Source organism: Cottoperca gobio, chromosome 15 (assembly GCF_900634415.1).
Source record: "Cottoperca gobio chromosome 15, fCotGob3.1, whole genome shotgun sequence".
NCBI lineage: Eukaryota > Metazoa > Chordata > Actinopteri > Perciformes > Bovichtidae > Cottoperca > Cottoperca gobio.
The window spans coordinates 15169405-15193109 of record NC_041369.1 but is presented as its reverse complement, the minus strand read 5'-3'; the positions used below and the strand labels follow the sequence as shown (position 1 = coordinate 15193109).

Here is a 23705-nt window from a genome sequence, read left to right as displayed (position 1 = left end):
TAGGATTAAAAATAAACATAGAAAGTCAGCATGCGTGTTGATAAAAATGCTTCATTTGAAAGCCTACTGTTGTAAACGATTGTCCCACAATGCATTGCAGAAAGGAAATGGAGGTGCTTCACACAGCTGCAGATTGTGGATAGATGCAAGATGGCTACAGAAGAGAAAGATCAAGATCAAAATGTGTTTTTCTTATGTTTAGGTCCCCTTAAATGTCTGACCTTGACTGACTTGTATCTAGAGAGGTGTTTTCACATTCCTCTGCTGAAGGGGGTGATGTCTGTGCACTTCCCTAAAATCTGAAATTCAAGCACACATTATCTCGGGCAAGCCTAGTTTTGGTGCGTCACAAATTTGAGAGCCAATCGCTGTCTAATATGCAAAAGCCGGCACAGAAAGCTGAAACATCCATCGAAAACTGTACTTGTCAGTACAGAGAGCGAGAGTTTGCATTAGTAGAGTGAAAGTTTTGACAGAGTTTGCAGTTTTTACACGTAAACCAGACCCTGGAGCTTTCTTCCACTACATACCAAAAACTAGATATTCTTTTATGTTCCACAACCACTAATGCTGTAACAGCCACTTACAAGCTAACAAACAACATATACAAATAAAAGATGCTGACTACACTTACCATGCTGAGACGTCTGCTAGTCGCTGATTTTGGTGTCACGTCAATTTCCCTCCCATGCTATTTTTGCGTGAAAGTGAAAATAGCACGTGTTGTATTATTTCCTGTCCGTCCAAAAATGACCTACTGCAAGAAAAGTATACTAAAGATAAGTATATAATAACTACCATGTAAAAATAGTATATTTTGTGCATGGCTATATTACTGAGAGTGTGTGTGTTACTAATATTTTAAACAAGGATAACTGTATTCTGTTTTTTAATCAGATTACTTTGCCTTTTATTTTATCTTTCATCTGAAGTCATGTATCATCTTCTAAAGTCTGATAACTTTCCATATCATCCCGTAACATCGGAGAGGAAGCCACCAGCTCCCTCACTGTCAAATCTGGTTCATTTCACTCCTGACTGAACGGCATTTTCCCTCTGTCTCTTCGTCCCTACATGTTTGGCCTCAAAAAAAAGCCAGCCGTCCTGCTGGGTACTGAGTGAGTGAGTGATGGACATTTGTTTCACTTCTCTGTGGCTAAACTGAAGAGAAGGAACCCCATTCCTCTGCCTGCCATTGCCAGCTGTGAGTGGTTGTCAGTGTTGCGGCTGGTCCAGGGCCTGCTAATGGTGCTGTCTGTCTCAGTCAAGTCCTTGAGACCTTGAGTCCCTCAAGAGACATCACGCTCCTAAGTTTGACTGGAATTAAGCACCTGGTGAATGAACAGAGGGCAACTAAGCTGTCATGGATGAAATCATTGTGACATTACAAATACAGTTCACGTCTTAAGAGGCCACATTTGAAGATGTTGTCATGCACTCTTACCAGGATGAATGTCGGGATTAATCATTTTGCGTAGCAGTGGATTTGTAGAAAAGATGTTAGTGTACAATAATTCCTTGTGTGCTTTATACTAGATTAAATACTGATTATCATACCAAAAGTAACACCCTACAAAAAAACCATTGATGCTGAGAAAGATACCAGCGGCTTCCACAAACAAACAAGACTAATTCAATGCTTCACTGACACAAAAGCACATTCAATCAAAGCACCAAATAACATCCTTGTCAAGCATCTGGTAAATGGGTTATTTGGCACCTTAACAACAAGTTGCAGTTCAGGCCCATTCAGATTGTCAGCAGACAAAACAGGCACGCTGTCTGAGAATGAGAGGCTTAGCAAAACAAGGGGGCGGCAGGGGAGCGCCAGGGGCGGCCGGCGAGTTTAAGACCAGCAGTGTAGCTATTACGGGATGTCAGAAAATATGCTTAATTGAAAATGATTAGGGCTCTCATAAAAGCCGATCAAGTCAGGGTTTGGGGAGAAAGCGCAATTGTCCCACATAATCCTGCCTGTCGCTGCTCTTTCATCTGGATGAAGAGATCAAAAAAGAAGGGATTTGTAAAGGCCAGACCTCCCTGCGCCGCAGCCACTGAGCTCAGCTCCTCTCTCCGGTATTCAGTCTCCTTTTCAAATGCACTTCCTCTCTCTCTCTCGCACACTCCTTCTTCCTCCCCGTGTTTCTTTTTGTCTTTTCCACACTGATGTTTTTCACCGGTCACATGGTATGTGGTGGTCAGCATACAGCCCTTTGTTGTGATTCTTTGCTCCTAATATCAGTGTGCTTTTGCATGAAGCTGTGAATCATGATGTGGTCTTGTGTGACAGCATGTTTAGAGATTGCTCAGTATTGCCCTTCATTATCAGACATCAAAGAAAGACACACAAATGCGCTCACCCACACACAAGCCATGGGTTGTACTCCCATGTCTTCCTTTATCCATCTTCCAGAAAAAGTAAAAAAAAAAAAAAAGACAAGAGGATAGCAAGCGGTCTGAAATGAAAGCTAGAGGGGCCTAGAGAGAGTCAAAGTGAGACACACATAAACATTCACACACACATGGAGGAATCAGCTGTGAGCTGAATGGATCTGAGTTGGGGGGGAGTACACTGCCCTTATGCCCTCTCTTTGAAGTGAGGCACAGGCCGTATGTACAGGCCCCAGAGAGGGGCATGTCTACATCCCCCCCATAGGCTGGCTGAAGGCAGCAGTCCGAGCGGAGCACACAACACAGAGAAAAGAATGGCGCGTCCTAACTGAGCAGCTTTCTCATCACACACTAAAGGGGATTTTGTTGAGAGAAAGAATGTTGAAGGCACTGAAACTCACCACACTTGATTTAATGTCTGCAAATGTTTGAATTATATAAGATACAATTTGATCGAGTGGTGCTGTGTGATTGTACCGCTTGTTTAACAATCCGGCGGTCTTGATAAAGTTGTTTTAAAGATTTTATAGCAACCTCTGAACGCTGCTATCAGTCACTTTGAAAGTGATAGCATGCAGCTCATTCAAGTTGCCCTCTGAAAGATCTGTAATGGCATTCACTATTTATCTTAAGATTGATGTAAAATAAATTCTGCCAAACAGCAACATGAGTGATGGGTGTTTAGTCCTAGTCTCAACATTTATGTTTAAGTCAGTGGATGAAGAGGGATCGTGTCCATTTGTGTTGAGTGCAATGCCATTAACCTCTAGCCCGATTAGCAGGACGCAAGAAAAACTCTGAGCAGATGATTTCCGTCACTGTAATGTCACACTGTTGTTCTCAGCTGTCCAGGCACACCCTGTAAACACACACGCACGCACTTTGACGGACTGTTCCCAGCTTGTGCGCCCGGCACTCGGCTCTCGGGTTGGGTGGGAGACGGTGAGACGGTGTGAGGTCTGGTCTGGTCTGGGCCACTCTTGCTCTGCTCTGGCCTCGGGGAATGTTTGACGTGAGATAAGGCTGTGTTTGAAGAGGAGCTCCAGATGCTCGTATATTACAGGTTGTCTTGTCATGCCGCAGATAAAGCCTCAGAGAAGCTCCTGTCGCCAGGCCGTACCACACACAGACACACACTCACAAGGAAGATAAATGTTTACAGGAGGCATTCACCCTTCGACAGTGTCGTGCTGTGGACGGCAGGGCTGTCAGAGCTCTACCATTTTTAGGCTGTGACTCGTGTCTGCAGCATCTAGATTTTGACAACATGTTATATATTGCATATCACTTCTTATAAACATATGATTATATTCCCCAAGCTTTGAGAAGCTTCCGCAGTTTTATAAAAGATATGGTTAGCCTTAACAAACTCTGACACATGGCTACACTGGTAAAGGCCATGTGAAAAACATGTTAGCATGCTCTGGTTTCTGAGATTAGATTTCAGAGTAGTCTCTTTTTTCCTCAGTGCGTACTGCTGACTGGCCTTCCAATGTCTCTTCACACTCGTTAAAACAATTGTGCGGTTGTAAATTCACTTCCTAAAGGTGAAATTGTGTATGTGTCACACTCATAAAGATATAAAGTCCTGCAGTGGTGTTCTCTACCTGACTGTCATGCTTGCCTTAAGTTTATTATGCCTGGAAATAGCTTTTACTGTAGGTCAAATCTTTACAGACTAAAAGTGTGGATTCACTTTACTCTCAGCATGTAACCTGTTGAAAAGGCATAACACTTAATTCCTTATTGCTTCTCATCATTTAATTTGGCTAACCTCTGTATCTTTTAATTGTAAGTATTGTCATCACAGCTCCTTGAGGCGGAGACTGTGTCCCTGCTCTCCATCCAACCTTGAATGAGGTTATTCATCACTAATAAGACAAGAGATAGTGGGTTTGTGTAATGCAGAGACAGGTTTCCCTCATGTCATTAAGTCATGTGTTTGCTAAAGTGGAATGGTATATTGCCTGGCATAAAACATGGCGTGTCTTCATTTGTCAGGCTCGTAGAGCTGTGAGACAAACGATGTTCAGAGTGTATGTCTGAGGGCCCTCTGAGACCACAGTTGAGCGGCTGCTCACTGGTGCGTTTCTCATGCTAATGTCATGGTCTCCCAGTCTATCTGTCACCCCATTACGCTAACATCATTATGCATAGGGCCCTGTCTGTGTTGTTGAAAAGAAGAGAATCATTCCTGTCTCATTTTGAAGCAAATTGTTTGGGGAACATTTCTGTCTTTTTTTTTTTTTTCCAGTGGTAATGGCGGGCCAATCATTTTGCAAGGCTCCAGGTATGCAGATGAATGAATAGCTATTTGAGCTGTTTGGTGAAAGGAGTTTTTTGTATTATTCATGAGAGGGATGGTGTGTCTGAAAGAGAAAGTGTGTGTGTGTGTGTGTGTGTGTGTGTGTGTGTGTGTGTGTGTGTGTGTGTGTGTGTGTGTGTGTGTGTGTGTGTGTGTGTGTGTGTGAAGGGGCAAATGTGTCTCTATCAAACACGCATTCACACACAAGCACAGTATACATGCATTGTACAAGCATCAACCGTCACACACACACACACACACCCTACGCAGCGGCGTTTAAACATTACAGATGAATGTGACCTATGAGGGAATTTACTGCTATGAATTGGTAGTTGCCTTTTTTAAATACGCAACTAATGGCTGCATGGCACATATATTATATTTATGATGGTGGATTTCTTATTTATAAATCAAGATATCCACTGTCACTGCACACTGCTACAGCGTGGCATCATTTCAGTCTCTGAGCTGCGAGGTGTTTATGAGTGAGATCGTTCCACTGTGTTTTTTTCTTCCCTCTCTTCACCTGGAATCTTTTCATCTCACTCAGCACAGGTTCAAATCCAGGTTAAAACCCTTGTCTCAATCTATATCTCTCAGTCCTGGAAAACAGCACAAGCAAAACTAAAAAAATCACTAGCAAATTGTTAGCTCAGCAGATTCCCCGTGCTAGTGTGCACGTCTCTCTGTATGTGTGCACGTCTCTCTGTATGGGAGGTATGCTAGCCATGCACCCACCTGCTAATTCAAAAGCTTCAATCAGCTTGGCTAACTGAAGAGACAACCCTGGGTTGCTGTAATTGCCCTAGTGACAGTGCTTCGGCAAGAAAGAAAAAAAGCCTTTCTGTGTCATCATTTGCACAACGTTATGAATAGGTTAATAAAATAAAATACTTTAATTATAGCTTAGTTGCCATATTGTTAATGGTGCCACTGTGGCTCAATTGAATAATACAGTTTTTACTATTAATTATCTGAAAGTGAACTTGCTTAAATGATATTTTACAGCCCCTTGATAAAATTACCGCTAGAGGCAATGTAATGATAGACAGACAAAGGCCATGCACAAATTATCATAAACTATTAGCTTGTTTCCAAAGGGTTTTATGTTAATCTTTTAGCGCTTAAGTACCCTGCAATTAACATATCAGGAGGAGCTGCCTTCCAGCTAGGCTTGCAAATTGAAGTCCTCAGATAAAAAAGCTATTGAGATGAAACCCTGAAAGAGAAGAGGAGCTATCGCACTGAAGTGTGCTGGAATTTTTTTACTCGTGTGTGTGTGTGTGTGTGTGTGTGTGAGTGTGAGCGCACATTAGTGAGAGAGGGAAAGCGATAGAGAGACTTTAAGAGCACTGAGACAAAGAATGAGTAAAAAAGAGAGCAAGATGCCGTGAGAGTGTCTGTGATCAAGGATGTATAACAATTCCATTATCTCTCTTAGGTGATGACATGAGATGTCTCTTTCAGGCCTCGTTCCCTTTGTCTAATGCTACACAGTGTTCAAACTATAGGAGGATTGAAATGGCTTTCATTGGCTGCGATGGCGGCATCTGATGGAATGTGTTTACACATCAGCCTAGTGGCTTGATATGTAAATGTAGCGCGTTGAAAAGGCTACAGGGAGATATGGTTCATTGTTAGGTCTTCACAGTCTGTGTTCCCTTTTATGCTAAGCACAATTGTATCCACTGAGCGAGCATCTTGTAAACCACCCGTTGCCTTTGGTAGGTTAAACCCACAAAGGAGACCCATGCTTTGGAAGATATGCATGTTTTATAGGGTAATTGGCAGCTTTGCTTTGGTCTGCCTTCTTTGTTGTCACATAGCACATAGCAGCTGACACCATTTACATTTACGACAATTAAATGAAAATACCCATTACTTACGTTCATTCTAGTTTTATTGTCACGCTTACTAACTGTAGAAAATAAAAGAGGGTAATTACGTTTCCAGTAGAATATTATTCTCTTTTTTTGTGAAGAAAAATGTAGAATTTCTATATAAGTTTTTTGTTATTTTATGTATTTATTTTCTAACATAATTAGCTAATGTTTTTTGATTTAGCAGCCTTTTCTGTTTTGTAACCATCTCATCATCCTCGCTGTAAGAAGTGATTCATTGTGTATGTGAGTAATGAATTGTTAGACCATTACACATGGCATTCTGTACATTCTAGTACACATCACTCCTGACACAGTGAAACTCTATTGTCCATAGAGTGCTCGGATATTTTCCTCCATCACCCAAAGATAGATGGCTCCTCTGAGGCCTTAATCTCATGTTAAAGATTTGTTGGCCTCTAGAAGTCAGGCCTAGCATTGAGATGCCTCGCCTGATTTATATTCACTGGCATGGAAGGGGAGCCAAGTGCACTATCTGCAAAGCAGATGCTGCAGCAGTGCCCTTGTATTGGGCTTTATATTTCACCTGAAATACAACCTGCAAACAAGGTCATGTCCTTGAACCCCCTATTCCCTCTTTTTCTATTTCTCTCCTTGTATTTTTTCACTCTGTAATAATGATCGGCCTAACAAAAATGTTATGTCTGTATTTTAATTTGGAAGAATAGCATAGGAAATAGCACTTATAGTCTCTTAATTTTCTTTCATGGTTGAATATGAGAGCAGAAGAGAGAAACGAGGTGCATAGCCAGCCAAAGTCCTGATGAACACTGCCTTTAAAACCAAATTCTTGTCTGTCAGCCCCTGTAATTTATGGGGCGGAGATTACAAAGCTACCGATACGATAAATTAAACTGATGGACAGAATTATGCCCAGTGCTTCCTGCTCTCCCCAATGACGCACACTAACTTAGCACTGGCTGACAATGAGTGTGATTTACCACCCGGGCAAGAGTGGAGAAGGGAAAACATTCACATGCAGAGGCACCAAGGCCTCACTTTGGCCCACAGCCTAGTGAATAAAACCCCGCTTTAATTCACCCACAAACGTGTCGCCATTAAAAGACTAAGAATAGGGATTGCAGATCATAAATACTCTCTGATTTATTAGCTAACAACAAAGAGCATGAGCCCAGCCAAGGAGATGGAGATTGTTTGACAGAATGTTGTCAAGGAGAGAAAAAGAGAGGAAAAACACACTCATTCTCTCTTCTCACAGACACTCTTAGCTAAATCTGACCAAGGATGTAGCCCAGCTCTATCTCCTGCAGCAGCGTAGGAGCAGATGTGTCTGCTCTCTTCTCAATGTGTGACAGACAGAAAAGATAAACAGAGAGAAAAGCGGAGAGAGAGAGAGAGAGAGAGAGGAAGAGACGGAGGGAGGGAAGTAAAGAGAGCAGGAGCTGGCACGGCACTGGCTAATTTATCTCGCTGAGAGACAGATTAAAGAGAGAGGAGAGTGAAACAAAGTTCCACTGGCTTAATCAGCGGACAGCCTGCTAGCAGAAGACATGATAAATCAGAGCGAGCTCAGTACAGGAGAAAGCCTTTGCTCTGGGAGGGAACGGGAGACATCCTCCGCCAAACAGCGGTATCTTTTACATGCACTGTTGTGAATAGCAACTCGTGAACTTGCTATGTGTATTCTTGCAATCGATACTCATTGCTATTGTTTGAACAAACATTGTTATACAGTAGCCTTCTGCTGTTACTTTGTTCCGACACTGTTATTTTTAGTAGTGGGTGAACAACCCTGCTCGGCGGTGTTGTGTAAACAGGACAAAGGGACATGAAGGGCCTTAAGTTTCCCCCTTGGTTTTTGTGTGCAGCCGTGTCTTTCTTTAGCTCCGTGTCTGACAAGGGACTAACCTAAGGGCCTAACCCAGGAACAGGAAGAGGGGCTTAGATATCCCTGTGTCATTAGTTCACTACGGGGTCACAGCTGGGCCACTCAGAGCATGATTACACCCCTTGATTTATCTGCTTTGGAGCCCAAACACAGATAAATCTCCAAGCTCATCCCCGCCGTGGGATCCTCACTGTCTGATAAACGGCCCAAGCTCAATAAACAGCCACCACCCCCCACCCCCACAAGCCAGCAACCCCTCACACATTATGAATAATGCATTCAGATTGCGAGCTCTGTTAAATGTGTATATTTTGTATCTTAAATGGCAAAGGTGCCTCTATGATCTCTATCCAATCCTCCTTGTATGTCTTTGATGAAATGCGAGGGAGGCAGAGGTTGGCGGACATTTTGTTTTGTAGTTGTGAACTTTATTTCCTCACCCTGGCTGTCGTCCTCCAGCATTCTCACATAAATATATTTTATGCAAATATGTCACGAGTTAGCGTGCACCGCAGCTCCTGTGTAGATATTGGCCTGTCTGCGACTTTATGACAAAGTTTAAAATCATTCATTACAGTGACCCCTGCGGTAAATTCACTCAGTGGAAAATTGCCCCGGCTCTCCTGTTTGGTGTGTAGATGTGATCACGAGTGCATTTTTAACTTAATTAATTGGCCGTTTCTGTTGACAAGAAATTTATGCAGTAATAATTTGCTCGAAATAGATGCAGAGCGCAGGAAATGAGATATCCATCAGGGCGCTTGTGTTCCGCCAGCTGCACCGCGGCTAATATGAAAGTATTTCAGGCTGCTCAGACCCTGCTGTTTGCGCAGTCAAGATTATATATACCCACGATCCATTGCCTGCCTCAGAGGCGCTCATGGAGGTCTATGATAACAAAGACTATGTGATTTATGGCCTGCTGTGAAAGCAGAACTTGATGAGATTAAACAATTTCATAGCACGAGTGTTTCTCAGAGGGCCCTCTGATTTGTGGCGGCAACGCCGACAGTAAATCAGGTTTATATATCTGAAAGCATGCTCAGCAAAGGAGTGCAATTACTGTTTAAGACAGCTACTTTTTATTTAATTTTTATCCCTGGTTTGTCTCTTTTATTCCTGGCCTGTCACACAGCCACTCACCTTCATAAGTCCTTCTGAGGGAAGGGTTGAAGAAGAAAGGAGGTGGGGAAGTCGAGGAGGGGAAGGCGCAGTGGCGTGGGCCCGCTGCTATCTCTCCTTCACAGCTTTTAGAGAAACAACAACAACAACCAGGGGACAACAACGGCCACCGGCAGAACAACACGGGCATCCATAGAGCAGGGGGAAGCACTCCATTTTTAATGCATTGTTTGCCTGCTGCTCTGTCCCTGTCTGAGTAAATGGAGTAGGCAGAGTGTAATTAGAGAGCTGGGCTTTGCTCCGTGCCATAAAGATGACATGGTGTAATGATACAGCTTACAGGCCCGCAGAGGGTTCTGTCTCGCAATGGAGGATCTGGGTCGTTTGCCTGTGACTTATGATATGTGTGGAAGATGACAGTGTTATCATTGCGACGTAGAACTCAGAGATGTGGATGGGGGGAATTTCTTTCGAAAGGTTGTCAGGGATCGGAGGCAAGCGGAGATGGATAGGGAGCATATTAATCATTTGTGTTTACAGTTTGTCGTGTAACGTTTTTTGAATTGAAATAAAGAGGAATCTAATTTTCAGTAGCATCATTGTCATCATTTTGTATGTTTTTAGTGATCTGTACATGCTAAAAGAATGAAGTGTAAGAAAACACAAACAAAAAGCCCAATTATTTGATTTCATACCGCTGAACGTCTCTGCTTTGAGTTCAGAGGTCAGAGTTTTTACATTTCGATAACTGTAGTTGTAGCTGTATTTACATCATACAAGTCTGCATCTGCACTAATCAACAAATCAATTTGTGTTTGTGCGTGAATGTAAGTGAGCATGTAAGTACATGTGCATTAGTGTTTCACGCATTCAAATAATGTGAAAGGGTGTGTGTGTGTGTGTGTGTGTGTGTGTGTGTGTGTGTGAGAGCTTTTTAATGTGAGTGCATGCACACATGCAAATCTGTGTGTTTTTGAAGTTGTAGTTAAATGTTCCACGGGTGTGTGTGTCTGTGTGTGGTGTGTGTCTGTGTCCTTGGGTGAAGATGTGAGTTGTGCATCTGTCTGCATCATCCCATATCTTCCCAGAAAACATCAAGAGATCTCATTATTTCGACATATCTCAGGTTTTATTTTTTTTTTCTTCCTCTTTTTTTTTTCTTACCGTATGCCTTGAGTCAAAATTAGTTTTCATTCCCTCTGTGATCTTACTGACTGAAGCCGGCTCAAAGTAAAGAAAATCGCAGTCTTCGCAGCGAGGCTGAGTCAAACACACACTTCACACAGTCGCAGTCTGAGTTAAGCATTGCTAAGTAACCTTCACATTTCACTCGTGTGAAGAGCTAATTTCCTTTAAGTTCACATGTCACTTTTTGTGGCTCTTTTTGTGGGTCCTCTTCAAATGTCTCTCGGCGTCTAATTGCATAGGAAACATTCTAGACAAGCCGGTGTGACAGGCCCGCTCGCAGAGTCTTCAATTATTAAACATCCTACACTCTAGAAAACAGCCCTGACGTTAGCTACAGCCCCTAATCAGAACAGAAAGCCTCATGATATGTCACACTCCTTAGTTGCTGTGGTTTTGTGTATGTGTGTGTGTTTGTGTAAGAAAGATGAAAATATTTCTTTTCGCACCAATAAGGCAAAACTCTTGACAAAAATGATTTTTGTCACAGGTACGAACATTCACACTTTCCTTTTTTCTCCTGTTTTAGGAGAGGATTTTGTGTAAAAGTTTTGAACACACATAATCATTGTTTTAACTAATACATACAACATTTTGTGATTCTTTTTTTTTTGTCTTTGTAACTTCAGAATCCGTGCCAATGGAAAGGTCATACTAGTCCAAAATAAGAAATAGCCTCCAGCTAATTGTACTGCATACCTGTAATGTAGGCTTACATTCCCGCTTTAAATCACCTACACTTATTCTGCAAGACGCTCAAAGTAAAGGTCGGGTGGCTTTTTTAAATTTCAACCTAAAAACAAATACAGCCTTATTACCATCTATGAGTCATTGCTATGGATGATTAACGTCCAGCAGCACTCAACCTTTGCCTGTCTGATGCTTAGCCGTACACAAAAAGACAATGTTCACTGTTGCCGGTTTGCTCAGTGTGCCCCGTGCCCCGTGCCCCGAGCGAAACATGGGAACGGTTGCTCTTGTGATCAGTGATCATATGATACATTTACTCAGAGCAGGGTCATTGGAGTAGAACTGGTAAATCATTAAACACACGCTCAGCAGTCTTCCTGCTGAGCAAAAGACTGCTGAACTACCCACAAGTGCAGGCACCATTACATCAAATGTTCTTCCCCCCGCTATTACCTAAGAAAACAGAATTAATGCTTTTCATGTCCACAACAGCAATTTAAAACACGTTATTCTCTTCCCTCCTAACGCACCATCATTAAGGTCAGATATATAAAAAAAAACGTTAGAATTAATAAACTAGTGTTCTACCTTTCATGAAATGGTTGCTGGCCAAATGTGAATTTTAACAATTTTAACGACTTACGTGTTTTCCTGGCTATATAATAACATTTAAATATAATATTTTGTGTATTAGTACACCGTAATATTAGGCTTCTGTGAAAGCACTCTGAATTATGCATGCAAGTCCTGTGTGTGCATGTGTATTAGGGATAGATTCAATCTCTTGTAGTGAATTAGAGCATTTCTCATTTCATCATTACATGCTGTAAGACGCTGCAAGCTGGTGCTACTTATTCCTTTCATTGTTTATTTCTAAAAGTGTTGTATTGTTCGTAACCCCGAACTTCAGAAGTATGACACGTGGATCATAAAAAATTCTATCTAGTGAAGAAATAAACGTGTCATGCCAGCATTAAATGTTGACTCAAATAAGTTCACAAGTTGTGTCTCCTCTGATCTCTAACATGATCAGAAAGCAAGCACCAGTTTACAAAGACAAGACGTGAAAAAAGTTCCATGCACAGACACAAAAGAGATATTTTGATATAGACCCAAAGAGAAAACATATCAAAAGACATTTTTATACATGTCTTTTGCAAGCACAAAAAGCAGAAATGGTGTCAAGAGAAAACAAAACAGAAGGCTTGTTTCTTCCAACAATTGCTTTAAGCTACAAAAATCTCCTTGAGTCCCTAGCCTCCCCTCAATGTCAGCCCCCCCCCCCTCCCCCTCCCCTCGCTCTCCCTCCCTCTCTCTCCTATCCGTTTCTCTCTTTTCCCCTTTTCCCTCTCCGAGGCAGGACAGGGCCCTCTTTGCACCCTGATAGGTTGCGGGCTGATGCTTAGCAACAACATTCCTGTGCCCTAAGTAGCAGTAAGCCTCTGGCTGAACTCTTTGATGTGGCTGTCAGGCCACATTTATTTCCTTTTAGCACTTTGTCTACTTGTCCAGATGTATAAGGAGATAAAAAGGGCTGGTGTTTACACTGGTCTCCCTCTGTAGCGCGGCTGTAATTAGATTGTATTGCTGGTCAGTCTTAAGGAGGGAGGTGAGGTGAAGCCAGGCAGGAACCACCTGTGTCAGGATGAGACCTCAGAGTCTGCCGGAGAAAAGAAGCCGTGTGTATAACACTGTGCAAGATACTTAATGTATTTCACTTTTGTACATAACGCTGTGGCAGCAACATGATCACATTCTAGTGAAATCTTTCTAGATCAGTTGCTGTCAGCGTAATGTTCTGTAATATTACATCCATCAAGATGTGAAATTGACAACCAAGCCTGCAAAACTTTATAAACTTTGTTGCAGTTGCATCTGAAAAACACCTCGATATGCTTCAGCCTTCCCCAAGTCCCTTTTTAGTATCTCATATTTTCAGGAACCCCGCTGTGGAGGTGGTTATGTGCTTCCATGTGGCTCTCTTTGTGTTTTGATTTTGTGTCTTTCCATCCCTCCCCTGTCTCTCTCTCTTCCTGCTCCCCTCTCTTATGGTGATATGTTGTAAGTAATAATCACTATTGCCTCTGGGTTTCAACTTTATCAGCATTTATTCACATAACAACACAGACAAGGAGACGACAGACAGCATTGGTGTGATGTATTATCCAGTATGGGAATCATCTTTCATAATGACATCCAACAGAGCTTCCCCTCACTGCCACCACGCTTTTCTCTCTCACACACACACATACACACACACTTTCTTCATTTTTCTCTCCCTATTTTCCACTCCCCTCTGTCCACCCTTTATTATCGCAGAATCCATGGTGCTCCCCAGCCTGTAAATTTGTGCGGCATTATCATAAGCTGTGGCGATAACTCACATTGCACAGAGACAATAATGATGTGAACACTCAGCATATGCCCCGGGCCCAGCAAATTAAAACAATGCTCAGCTTGATGAGCAGACTAATCTGGACAGCAGAGAGACTGAAAGAGAGGGAGAGAGGAAAAGGGGGTGCAGGAGCATCTTAAATACACGACACAGCAGCACCTCCCTCTGTTCAGTGTAGGTACAACTGGAGAAAACAGAGAGGGACAAGGGGAGAGAAAGAATGGATACAGGAAAGAGGGAATAAAGAGGGTAGGAGCGGAGAGGAAGAGCTTGTTTAGAAAACATGAAAGGGATATGATTTGTGAGGACATCATGAGACAATCACTAGCTTGTATTTATGTCCTTGGAGTAATCATACTAGTTCATATTGTCATATGTTATCTAGTAGTTTATTAAAAAAAGAGCTAAATGTCAAATATTATAACAATCTTTGTTTTTTTAATACATTTATAAGACAGTCGTGTAGCTCTCTGTGTTTATTCTAACAATTGTGTGTCAACCATCATTTAGGTCTGCGAAGACTAGTGTTGTAGCCCGTTTCAGTATGAAATATATAATATACTAAAATAATCATCATCATAAGAGCTCCTTAAGGGCAAGAGATACATTTCTCCTTCATTTATTCCACATTCATTCTCATTACAAGCATTGCTGCTTTCTCATCCTCTGGACAGGACGTTGAGTAAATTGAAAGAGTGCAGATGTGGAGGGATACAGAGGAAGGTCTGAGAGGAGCAAAGGGAGGATCGGGACTTGGGGAAACTAGCTGATTGATGTTCTGTGGGTGGGGTAAAATGGTTGTGCTGGATAGGACAGGAAGTGACAACCACATATGTTGAATGGGTTGGGTGTTTGATCAGCAAGCATGATACTGAAGAGGTGAAGTGGTGGTGTCATGCATAGCATGGGGACTGAGTGGGTGGTGATACTAAAAGCAAGGTGACTGACGTCCCATAGGACCAAAACCAGCCCAAGGCTTCATGCAAGCAGTCCCTCCCTCTCCTTCTTCTCCTCCAACCCCATCCCCCCCCCCCCCAGTTAATGCAGTTAATAATGTGGCAACTAGGAAGATTAATTGTGAGCAAGCAGCAGGATTAGGAGGGGCTTTTGGGGGGCCATGGAGGCCAGAAGAGGCCCAGGCTTGTGATCTTTCAAGCAGGCCAGGAAACGAGGCAAGCAGGGGCGCAACTCCGCGGTGGCTCAGAAGAGCATGGAGGTATACGTCAAATAAAGAGGGCTCACAATCATTGTATTAGTTGCTCTGTTAGCTCATAATGATTGTCATAGACAGACTCTTTGTGTGTTCATCATGACGACTAATATCAATCATACCCTCAAAACCAAAATGCATTTTGTTGTAGATAGAATTTGTGGTTTGTCTCTTTGGCCCATTCCAACATCCATTGTGCCAGTGACGCAGTTTAAAGACATAACTGCGTTTGAATACCTCATTTATTTTTTCACAAATGGGGAGTTCACGTTTTTACTGAGCACAGTATGTTCTTATTTTGGGTCGTTTTAACTTTTTTGTATTACACATTCCATTCAAGTACAGCGGACAAGCAGGGAGTGATCTGTGATATTCCTAAACAGGTTTCAGCCACTCCAGAGGCAGCAGGTCTGCTGTCAAAGCTGTATTTTTATTACAAGCTGGTTCTTTTTAAAAGCCCGGTCCGCCACATATGTGGTAAGGCCTCAGAATAGGCGTATTTCGCCATTTTTCTCTTTGGTGTAATGTGACACACATGCCGGCCAGAACTTAATGCCTTTCAGAGATGCTATCTGAAAGCACATTATGTGATTGTTTTCAACTCACAGTGCTCTCTTTGCCCATGAAGAATATGGTTCCATTTAACAGTGCAGACCATTCCATTTCTCAAGGTTATGCATGGGCATGTAGAGGAACAACAATACAAGTGGGAAAAATGCAGCTCCAAACCATCTCTAATATGTATTTGTCAGTTGAGTCTCTTGCTATGATTAAAGACCCAGTGAATTCCTTCCTGCAGGAAAGGAAAGTATTTCTACAAAGGCATCGGATATCGCTGTGTCATGATAAACTGCCTGCTCCACTGGCTAAAAGGCTAAGGGAAGGAAGTGGATGTTTTGGACCTTGAAAAGTGCACAAAAGAACAACAGCACAATAGACTGTTGACCTGTTTGGGATAATGTTCTGAGATTCAGGCCTCTGTTTTCTCTTTCTCTTAAAGCCGCATTTGTCACACTTGTTTAGCCTGAACCTCTGACTTTGCTCACAATCGATAGCTTTTTCTTGTTTTGCAGCCAGGAATATACGCATGTATTTACCTCCCGTTTCAATTATGAGACATTAAATAAGGTAGCCGGTTAAAGATTTTTTTTTTGCAAATTGCATTTCCTCTCTGTGGAGAAGATTACTCTCGCATAACCACGCTACATTTGGCTGCTCAGAGTGAGTGACATCTACCCTTTAGATGACCACTGAAGGAGGTCATGGCTGAGTGAAGGTTAAGACCTCTCCTTCCTAACCAGGCCGTAGATCAGATCATCAAAGACAGGAGTGAAGCTCCACTACACGTGAGAAGTAATAAAAATTATGCCACATTATGTCATAAAACAGGAGCAGTGTTTCTAACATGTCCTGCACCAATCCCAAAGGATTTATGACAGTCTGCTACAATGATACTTGCCTTTTTAAAAACTTCCCATCTAAATATTCATTCTATTTGTTATGTCTCCTTTCTCTTATAGCCACCTAATGTGCCTGGATCTGAGAGTCACCCTCTGCCCTACACTCCTCTACCCCGAGGATCCAGAGATGCCAAGAACCACAAAGGTAACCTTTTCACTTAGGTGGTTTGTACATTCATCTGTACAGATATTCTTCAAAGTTAGCAAGAAGCAGCACAATATAATAGCAAGCATTCAATCAAACCCACGGATTATGTAAATATAAATTATAACCTTAGCGGCTATTGACCTTGAGACTGAGTGAAGCATGTTATCTATTCTTATTGATCTCATTTCATCTGCGTGATGTGTTGATAGTGGGAATAAATCTGAGTAATCTAGGTTAACTCTGATCTGAATGTATGCGTGGGAGCACACGGCGCATATACAAGACGAAGCATCCTTGATCTGTTGATACTAGACATTGATTAGGCCTCATATTGACCCGGTGTAGATGTAACTGTGTAGCAACTCCTTAACATCAAACACTCTAGTAATGCATTACATTAATTAAAAAGGCACAACGTTCTAAATTAATTGCGTGGGCCACCTTCTGCGTTTGTAGCAGATTCTAAGCTGAGGTTGTAGTAAAAAAGCCCATGGCAGTCCATTTTACTAAACTGTACCCATACATCAGATAAACTTGAGCCTTCACACTTATTCACAATAAGCCCCACATTTCTCAGGCCAGCTCTTGTGCTTTAGACATTCATCACTGTCTTCACAATGCAAAACACCTGTGATAGGTTGACCACCAGTGAGGTAGCACAACACGCCGGCAGTGACCATCTCTACCTCCCGTTTATGGCGCCAAGGACAGATCTATGTCATAAAAGCGCGGACGGTGGCAGCTCCCACCGGATATAAGGACAGGAAGAGCACCGTGCTTTGTCAAAATCAGACCCGGCTAAGATCAGTCCATTTAAAGGTGAGGGGATCTGACATGAAATATTTTCCCCTCCATCTAAGATCTGAGCAGCAGTGACAGTCTCCATTTGTTATTTTTATGATGCAGTGCTGCAGTCTTAGATAACACAGCCCTCATCTTCGCCCTTCACCTCCTCTTCATGTCCCCACCTCCAGCCCCTACTCCAGCTCTTTGTTATGTTTTTCTTCCTTGTATTTACACTTCTTAAACATACTTGAGTTTTCTTTATTTGTTGGAGACGGTCACAGTAACTCCTTAGTCAAAGAGAACAAAGCTGTGGCAAGGCAGCGCCACAACAAACAACATTTTTCAGACAGTAATTTCAAACAACCGAGTCTTTACCGAGTTAAACTCAGGGAAGAAAACAATAGAGGTGAAATAATGAGCTGAGCGATTTGATGTTGTTCATTGCAACAATGTCATTTTAATATGCATGGAGAATTAAACAATACCCTACATGTTTGTTTTTTAAAGTGAGAGTTGATATTGCATGTCCTGTTTGTGCTGTTCTCTAAAGAACTGCTTTTGTTGTGTGACATTAAATGCACTATGCTGTATTGAAAATATATTGAATTATGGCATTTGACAATATATCGAATCAAACCCTGGATTTAGTGGATTACATTACATCCTTTGTAAGCAGCTGACGTGTGTCTAAGTACACATTATACAGTATGTGATTGTGACAGTAGTTCCTTTAAGGTTTAATGAAGTGGCCTTGTTGTGGGTACCGTTCAAGGGAGGCTATATAGTTTCATCCTGATCAGCAGCACTTCTGACATCACCCTGTCGGCTGCTCAGAGAGAACCTCCCTTTCCTCCTTCCAACCCCCTGCACCCACCCCCTCCACCGTGTCACCTGTGTGGAAGCCCCAGAGCCTGGGTGCCAGAGGTAATTACAGCATCTAGGAGCTCCCAGAGGAGGGCAGCGCTGGCAGGTCACTGCCCAGGGAGAGAGGAGTGGAAACCAAGGACAGAACTCCAGGATAAGCTCCTGTCTTAGCTGGTGGAGGAGACTGAGCAAAACACGGCAGCGAGGAGAAGAACAGGGAGGGAAAGGGGAGAAAGGAAAGCAAAAGATGTGGTGTTATCTCAACCATAGACCAGATATGAAAAGAGATAGATAGACAAAACAAGAGGGCAAGATAAATGAGAGAAGAAGAGACAGTAAGAGGACCAGCGTTAAACAGTGAAAGTAGATTTGACTTAAAAAATGAGAGAGAGCTAGACAAAAAGACAAAGTGAAGGAGGAAGGTGGGGGCTCCAGAGTGTCTTGGTGAAGGCGTGACAAAGAGTGGAGTGGAGTATATAGTCTGGCAGAGGGGCCTGAGGATCCTCCACTACTGTCACCTTGGCTCTAACTCTCAGTACTGGTCCAACTGTCAACTCAACTTTAAATCCAACAGTCCAAAATGGAGTCCCAGCCTAAAGTACTGTGTGTGTTCACGAAGACTGGCCTCCACCATACTATTAACCCAAGCCAATGACATATTGTGTTCCTGTGCCTTACCATGATGATTTATCATTTCATCATAGGTTATTTATTACCACCCTGTTATTTTCTTAGGATGACACATTTTGAAGTTTATTTCATAGATCTAATTATAACTGTAGTTCAGAATTATGTAACAAATGATGCTTCAGACTTGATTGATATATCCATGTACACAGAGCAGATTTTAATGAAATATCTTTCATTTCCTCTGTATATTTCAATAAATATGCAGAGACTAGTAACTGCTTTTTTTACAGGTATCAGATTAAATGTGAGTAGGCCATCCCTCAGCAGTGACAGCGGTAAATGAAAGGGATATATTTGTACGAGCAGAGTAAACAGACGAGGTAAAAAAGGCCTGAAACCCGCCTTACAGTATGAGCCCTGGGCCCTTTTAATCTTGTTGTTCTGGGCCCGCTTCCAGCTACTTTGTATGTATGTATCTTAAATGGTGCACAACTGTTATTAAAATCCCAGGAGGAAAGCAGCTTTCGATGAAAAAAAAAAAAAAGCCTCCTTCCTGACGACACCCATGGGTTGTCTCTCGCATTTTGTTTGCCGGTTCGCTTTCATTACATGTCGGGGTGATCTGCACCGCAACTCCTGCTACACTCCACCTCGCTCCCTCGGCGCCCCCCCCCCCCCCCCCACAAAAAAAAATGGAGCAACGGGAACAGATCCAAACTAAGAGTAAACTGTTTTATAGTTGCCGCACAACAAATAAACAAACATCTGGAAGCATTCAGAGCGGCCCATTAGAAGGACTCTGGGCTTTGCCAAAAAGGGGTAAATGATGAGGAATGGGCTGTCGAAAGGCTGGCGGAGACAGGGGAGAGGCCAGATGACGGAGCTGTGGGTGCTAAGCACTGCCTTTTAGAGCTCAGCTGGGCTCAGAGAGATCTACACCTGCTGCTATCTCCTCCTCCCCTCCTTTCCTCCACCAGACATCTGGATGGGATACATGACTAATGGATGACTAAACTGCTAGTGTTGAAACTTAGCTGTTGTCATTATGAAGGGGAAGGTTGTTGGTTTGACTGATGACTTAATGTTCGTTGCACAACGCACTTAGTTAAACTAAAAGTGAGTTTGACAGCTTTAGAAAATGTTAATGCGTCAAAACAGATATACAGCTCCCTAATGTCGGTTTATTGTTGCTTGTTTAATAACCAGAGCTGATACTATTATTTATAACCGCATGGGTCAGATGCTGTTGTGAATACAAATATTAACCTTTCGTAACGTCCTGTTATTTAAAGTGAACACGTGCTACAGGGTACGGAATGTTTTAATTGACTACATTATCTCATACATGTGTTTCTTTACTCCCGACTTGTTTTCCGCGCTTGAGTGATTCGGCTCGTTACTGTTTGATGTCACTCAGTGGTTCGACTGAAACTCGTCTTTCTGTTGATAATCTTCTCATTCCGGTCTGGCCCGCCTTGGCATCTTCCATGAGTATGGAAATGTCCTCTCCAGAACGCGGTGAGAGAAGACAGAGCACCTTTTGACGTTTCCCATTAGACACATGTACGTGCTCTGCAAGACATTTCACTCAGCCTCGTAATGATTATACCAGCAGGATCCGTCCCCTGATAAACATCACTCTTAAACACAGAAACTGGCCCCCACACAAGTAAAACGAGGCGTATGGAAAGAACAAAGTGTAAGCTTTTCCTCCACACAGATGCAGAGCAAGTTACCCTTTGCAGAAATGCTTTCTGTAAACTTTTTATGATAAACTACAATGCGTGCATTCAACGCTAAGAAATGACAGACGATGAAACATTTCATAGAGAAGGATATATACAGATCTCACTGCCAGCTATACAGCATGAGCGTGTGTCGAGTGAGCCTCTGCACCGAACTCTACGAGGTGAATTGACAAAGTAAAGACATTCTTCCCGGGTAAAGAGATCATAAAAATGTTTCCCAAGCACTCGTCACGGCATGAAAGTTTTATTTTCTTGCAATGTTTGCCAGTTTGTGAGCTGATGAGGTGTCCACGATTAGCTTCTAATGACAGTGTAAGTTTTCCTCCACATAAAGCCACACAAATTAAAACCCACAACAGATGGTCTTATTTGTTAGCATGAACATAAAAACATGGCCCCACGAAAATATATTACTAAAGGGGTTGAAAGTGACCAAGTACATTTTATTATGTACTGTATTTACGTGCTTACATTACACCATGTTATACTTCTACTCCACTACATTTCAGATATACATATTACATTTATTCACTGATTTCCAATTTTACACATACTCATGCGATCAACTCATTGGATGTGAAGCATTGTATTGTGAAATGATAATAAACTGTGTGTGTGTGTGTGTGTGTGTGTGTGTGTGTGTGTGTGTGTGTGTGTGTGTGTGTGTGTGTGTGCATATATAGGCACCTATATTTGTGGTGTGTGTGATCTACTCACTAATTGTTGAAGCTGTTCTATATTAAATGTTTGTAACCCAGACTTGTAGTGAAGGAACTAGAACCTGAAAGTTCAGCCACAGTCGCATCAATCTGTTTTTTCGCGAGGTAGGTCCTGCTGCATATCACAGTGCTATCTACTCCCCGTATATGAGGACAGCCTCTATTTCCTTTATGCGAGTCAGATGATGTGATATTATTCCTCCAAGGAGTGGATTGGCTCTGCAACATGAATATCCATTAAAGCCGGCCTATGGAGATGGATGAGGGGAGAGGGGAACGAGGCAAACTGGGCCTGCAATCCTTCACCGCAGCTTCACATAACACTGCGCTGTCCGCATCCAAAGTGATGAGAGCTCATTTTTGGAGGCATGCCTGTCCTTGTTATTACTACCCTGGAAATCACCTCTACGTTTTCTCCTTCAGAAGCAGGCTAGATTAAAATGCCAGTATAACCTCCTCAACTTCCATGACAGGCTTAACTGCCGAACTCTGACGTGCCAGCTCTAAACTGCTTTGAGAAAGCTGCCTTCCACCAAGTGTCATTATCTCTCCGTTATCGGATGGCACTCCGCTCACAGTGTGTGAATAATTCTGTTTGTGCTGGGTTTGGGGAAATGTCAGTGACACTATTGTTTTTACCTTGCCGTTTGATGTAGCTGAGAGAGTCTCCTGAGTGCCTTGAGTTCTTAAACTGATGTTGGACGTATACAGCAAAAACTTAAAGTGAAAAGATAGGACTGTCAGCTTCTGAGCCATTTCAAGATATTTGTTAGGGCGTCTTACTAGAGGTATAAAAGTAAATATTTCTCTCTCTGATATTCTGCCTTAATAAGGGATGTTTCACAGTCAAGTTTAAAGTATGCTGGATTTGTTTTGACTGAAGTGATCCAAGCAATAGATCAAATTAGACATTTTGTATCTGAATGTTGTTCATTTAAATCCACTGTACAAATTCATCTGATGCTGCAGTTTTTGTAAAACACCTATATCACTTAATAATGATCATTACTCATGTTGGACACTAAGCCTAAAAGCACACTTTTGAATTCTTCCATCAATCACCACCTAAATATGATGATTACAAACTTTGAACCATTTTTGTCAGCAGCAGGGAAATATGTAGCCTCTTAAATCTTAACCGTCTGTGACGATCACAGACAAAGCTTTCTTATTTATGATGATACAAACCCAACTGGACTCACATTAGAAACTTGCTCAGGCACAAACGGATGCAACTTTGAGCCAATATGTTGGCTTCTACTCCAAATGTGTCAGCCCTCTTGGAAAAACACACCGCTGGTGCGTTGGACTTTGGTCTACTTCCCAGTTGCACTGGTCAGTCTCAGGAAAGTAGCAGAACATAAATCACCCAAAGTAGATAGGTCTTACTAGGCTTGAATCAGCTCTGAACTTCTGGTATGGCTAATGCTACACCATTATTCATTTTCCAACATGATTTGTAGTTGTGGTTCGGGAAAACTGAGATGCGGCCTCGGCTTCTTTCAGTCAGAAGTTGGAGCAGGTTTTTGCAGCCTTTATGGTTTCCAAAGGTGGGAGTCCATCATAGTCGTTTTGGATGGGTTTTTAGCTGCCAGATGGTTTTGGATATTTTTACAGCAGGATGGATGTTGGGTCCACCAGTTTTGTTCTGTGTCAGTACCCTTTGAAACAAATTGCTCCGTGAGCAGGCGGAGTATGTCTGTGTGAGGGGGCTCACTACCCTTCATTCTGATGAATAGCTACTAACATGCTGGCAGATGCTGGACAACTTGTCATGCTAAAGGGGACAGGATCGGACCTCAATAAGTCCTTGTAGCTTGTAATTATTGTATATTACCAGGTATGTTTACACATACGTACACGATGTCTCATATTTTAGATTGTATGATGAAGCAAGTTAACATACAGTACCTGCTAGATGTCTTGTTTGTTTATGTAGGATCGTACTGTATATCTCAGGGTGTTTTTAATAAATTATTTTTTGAGTAGACTGTAGATCGTAACGCTAGGGTAACTCAGCTCACACGGTAATAATTCAAAATGAAAACAGTCTGGTTAATGGCTCCAACAAATTAGATTCCAATTCACTCGGTGGACAGTTTATCATGCCGGGTGACAAGGAATTCTCTATGGCTTAACAGCTGTGCTACATCACTGAACTTTTCTGTCAGACATGATCGTAACGGAGCTTTACATGCCATAGATTCACTAATATGTAGTGAGAAAAGGGGCCACCAGTGATAATTTACACAGCTACATAAACTGCTGTCCTGTTAGAGGACAAGTGGAAATCACACACTGA

General features: G+C 42.3%; 1 protein-coding gene across 1 annotated transcript in view; it reads left to right on the top strand.

Annotated features, from left to right (window-relative positions):
• The window catches only part of lrmda (leucine rich melanocyte differentiation associated), a 190470-nt gene that overhangs the window by 151341 nt on the left and 15424 nt on the right, over positions 1-23705 (top strand). The window contains exon 6 of the mRNA XM_029449994.1: positions 16569-16653. Within this exon, the coding sequence (XP_029305854.1) occupies positions 16569-16653 (85 nt within the window). The remainder of the gene's footprint in view (positions 1-16568; positions 16654-23705) is intronic.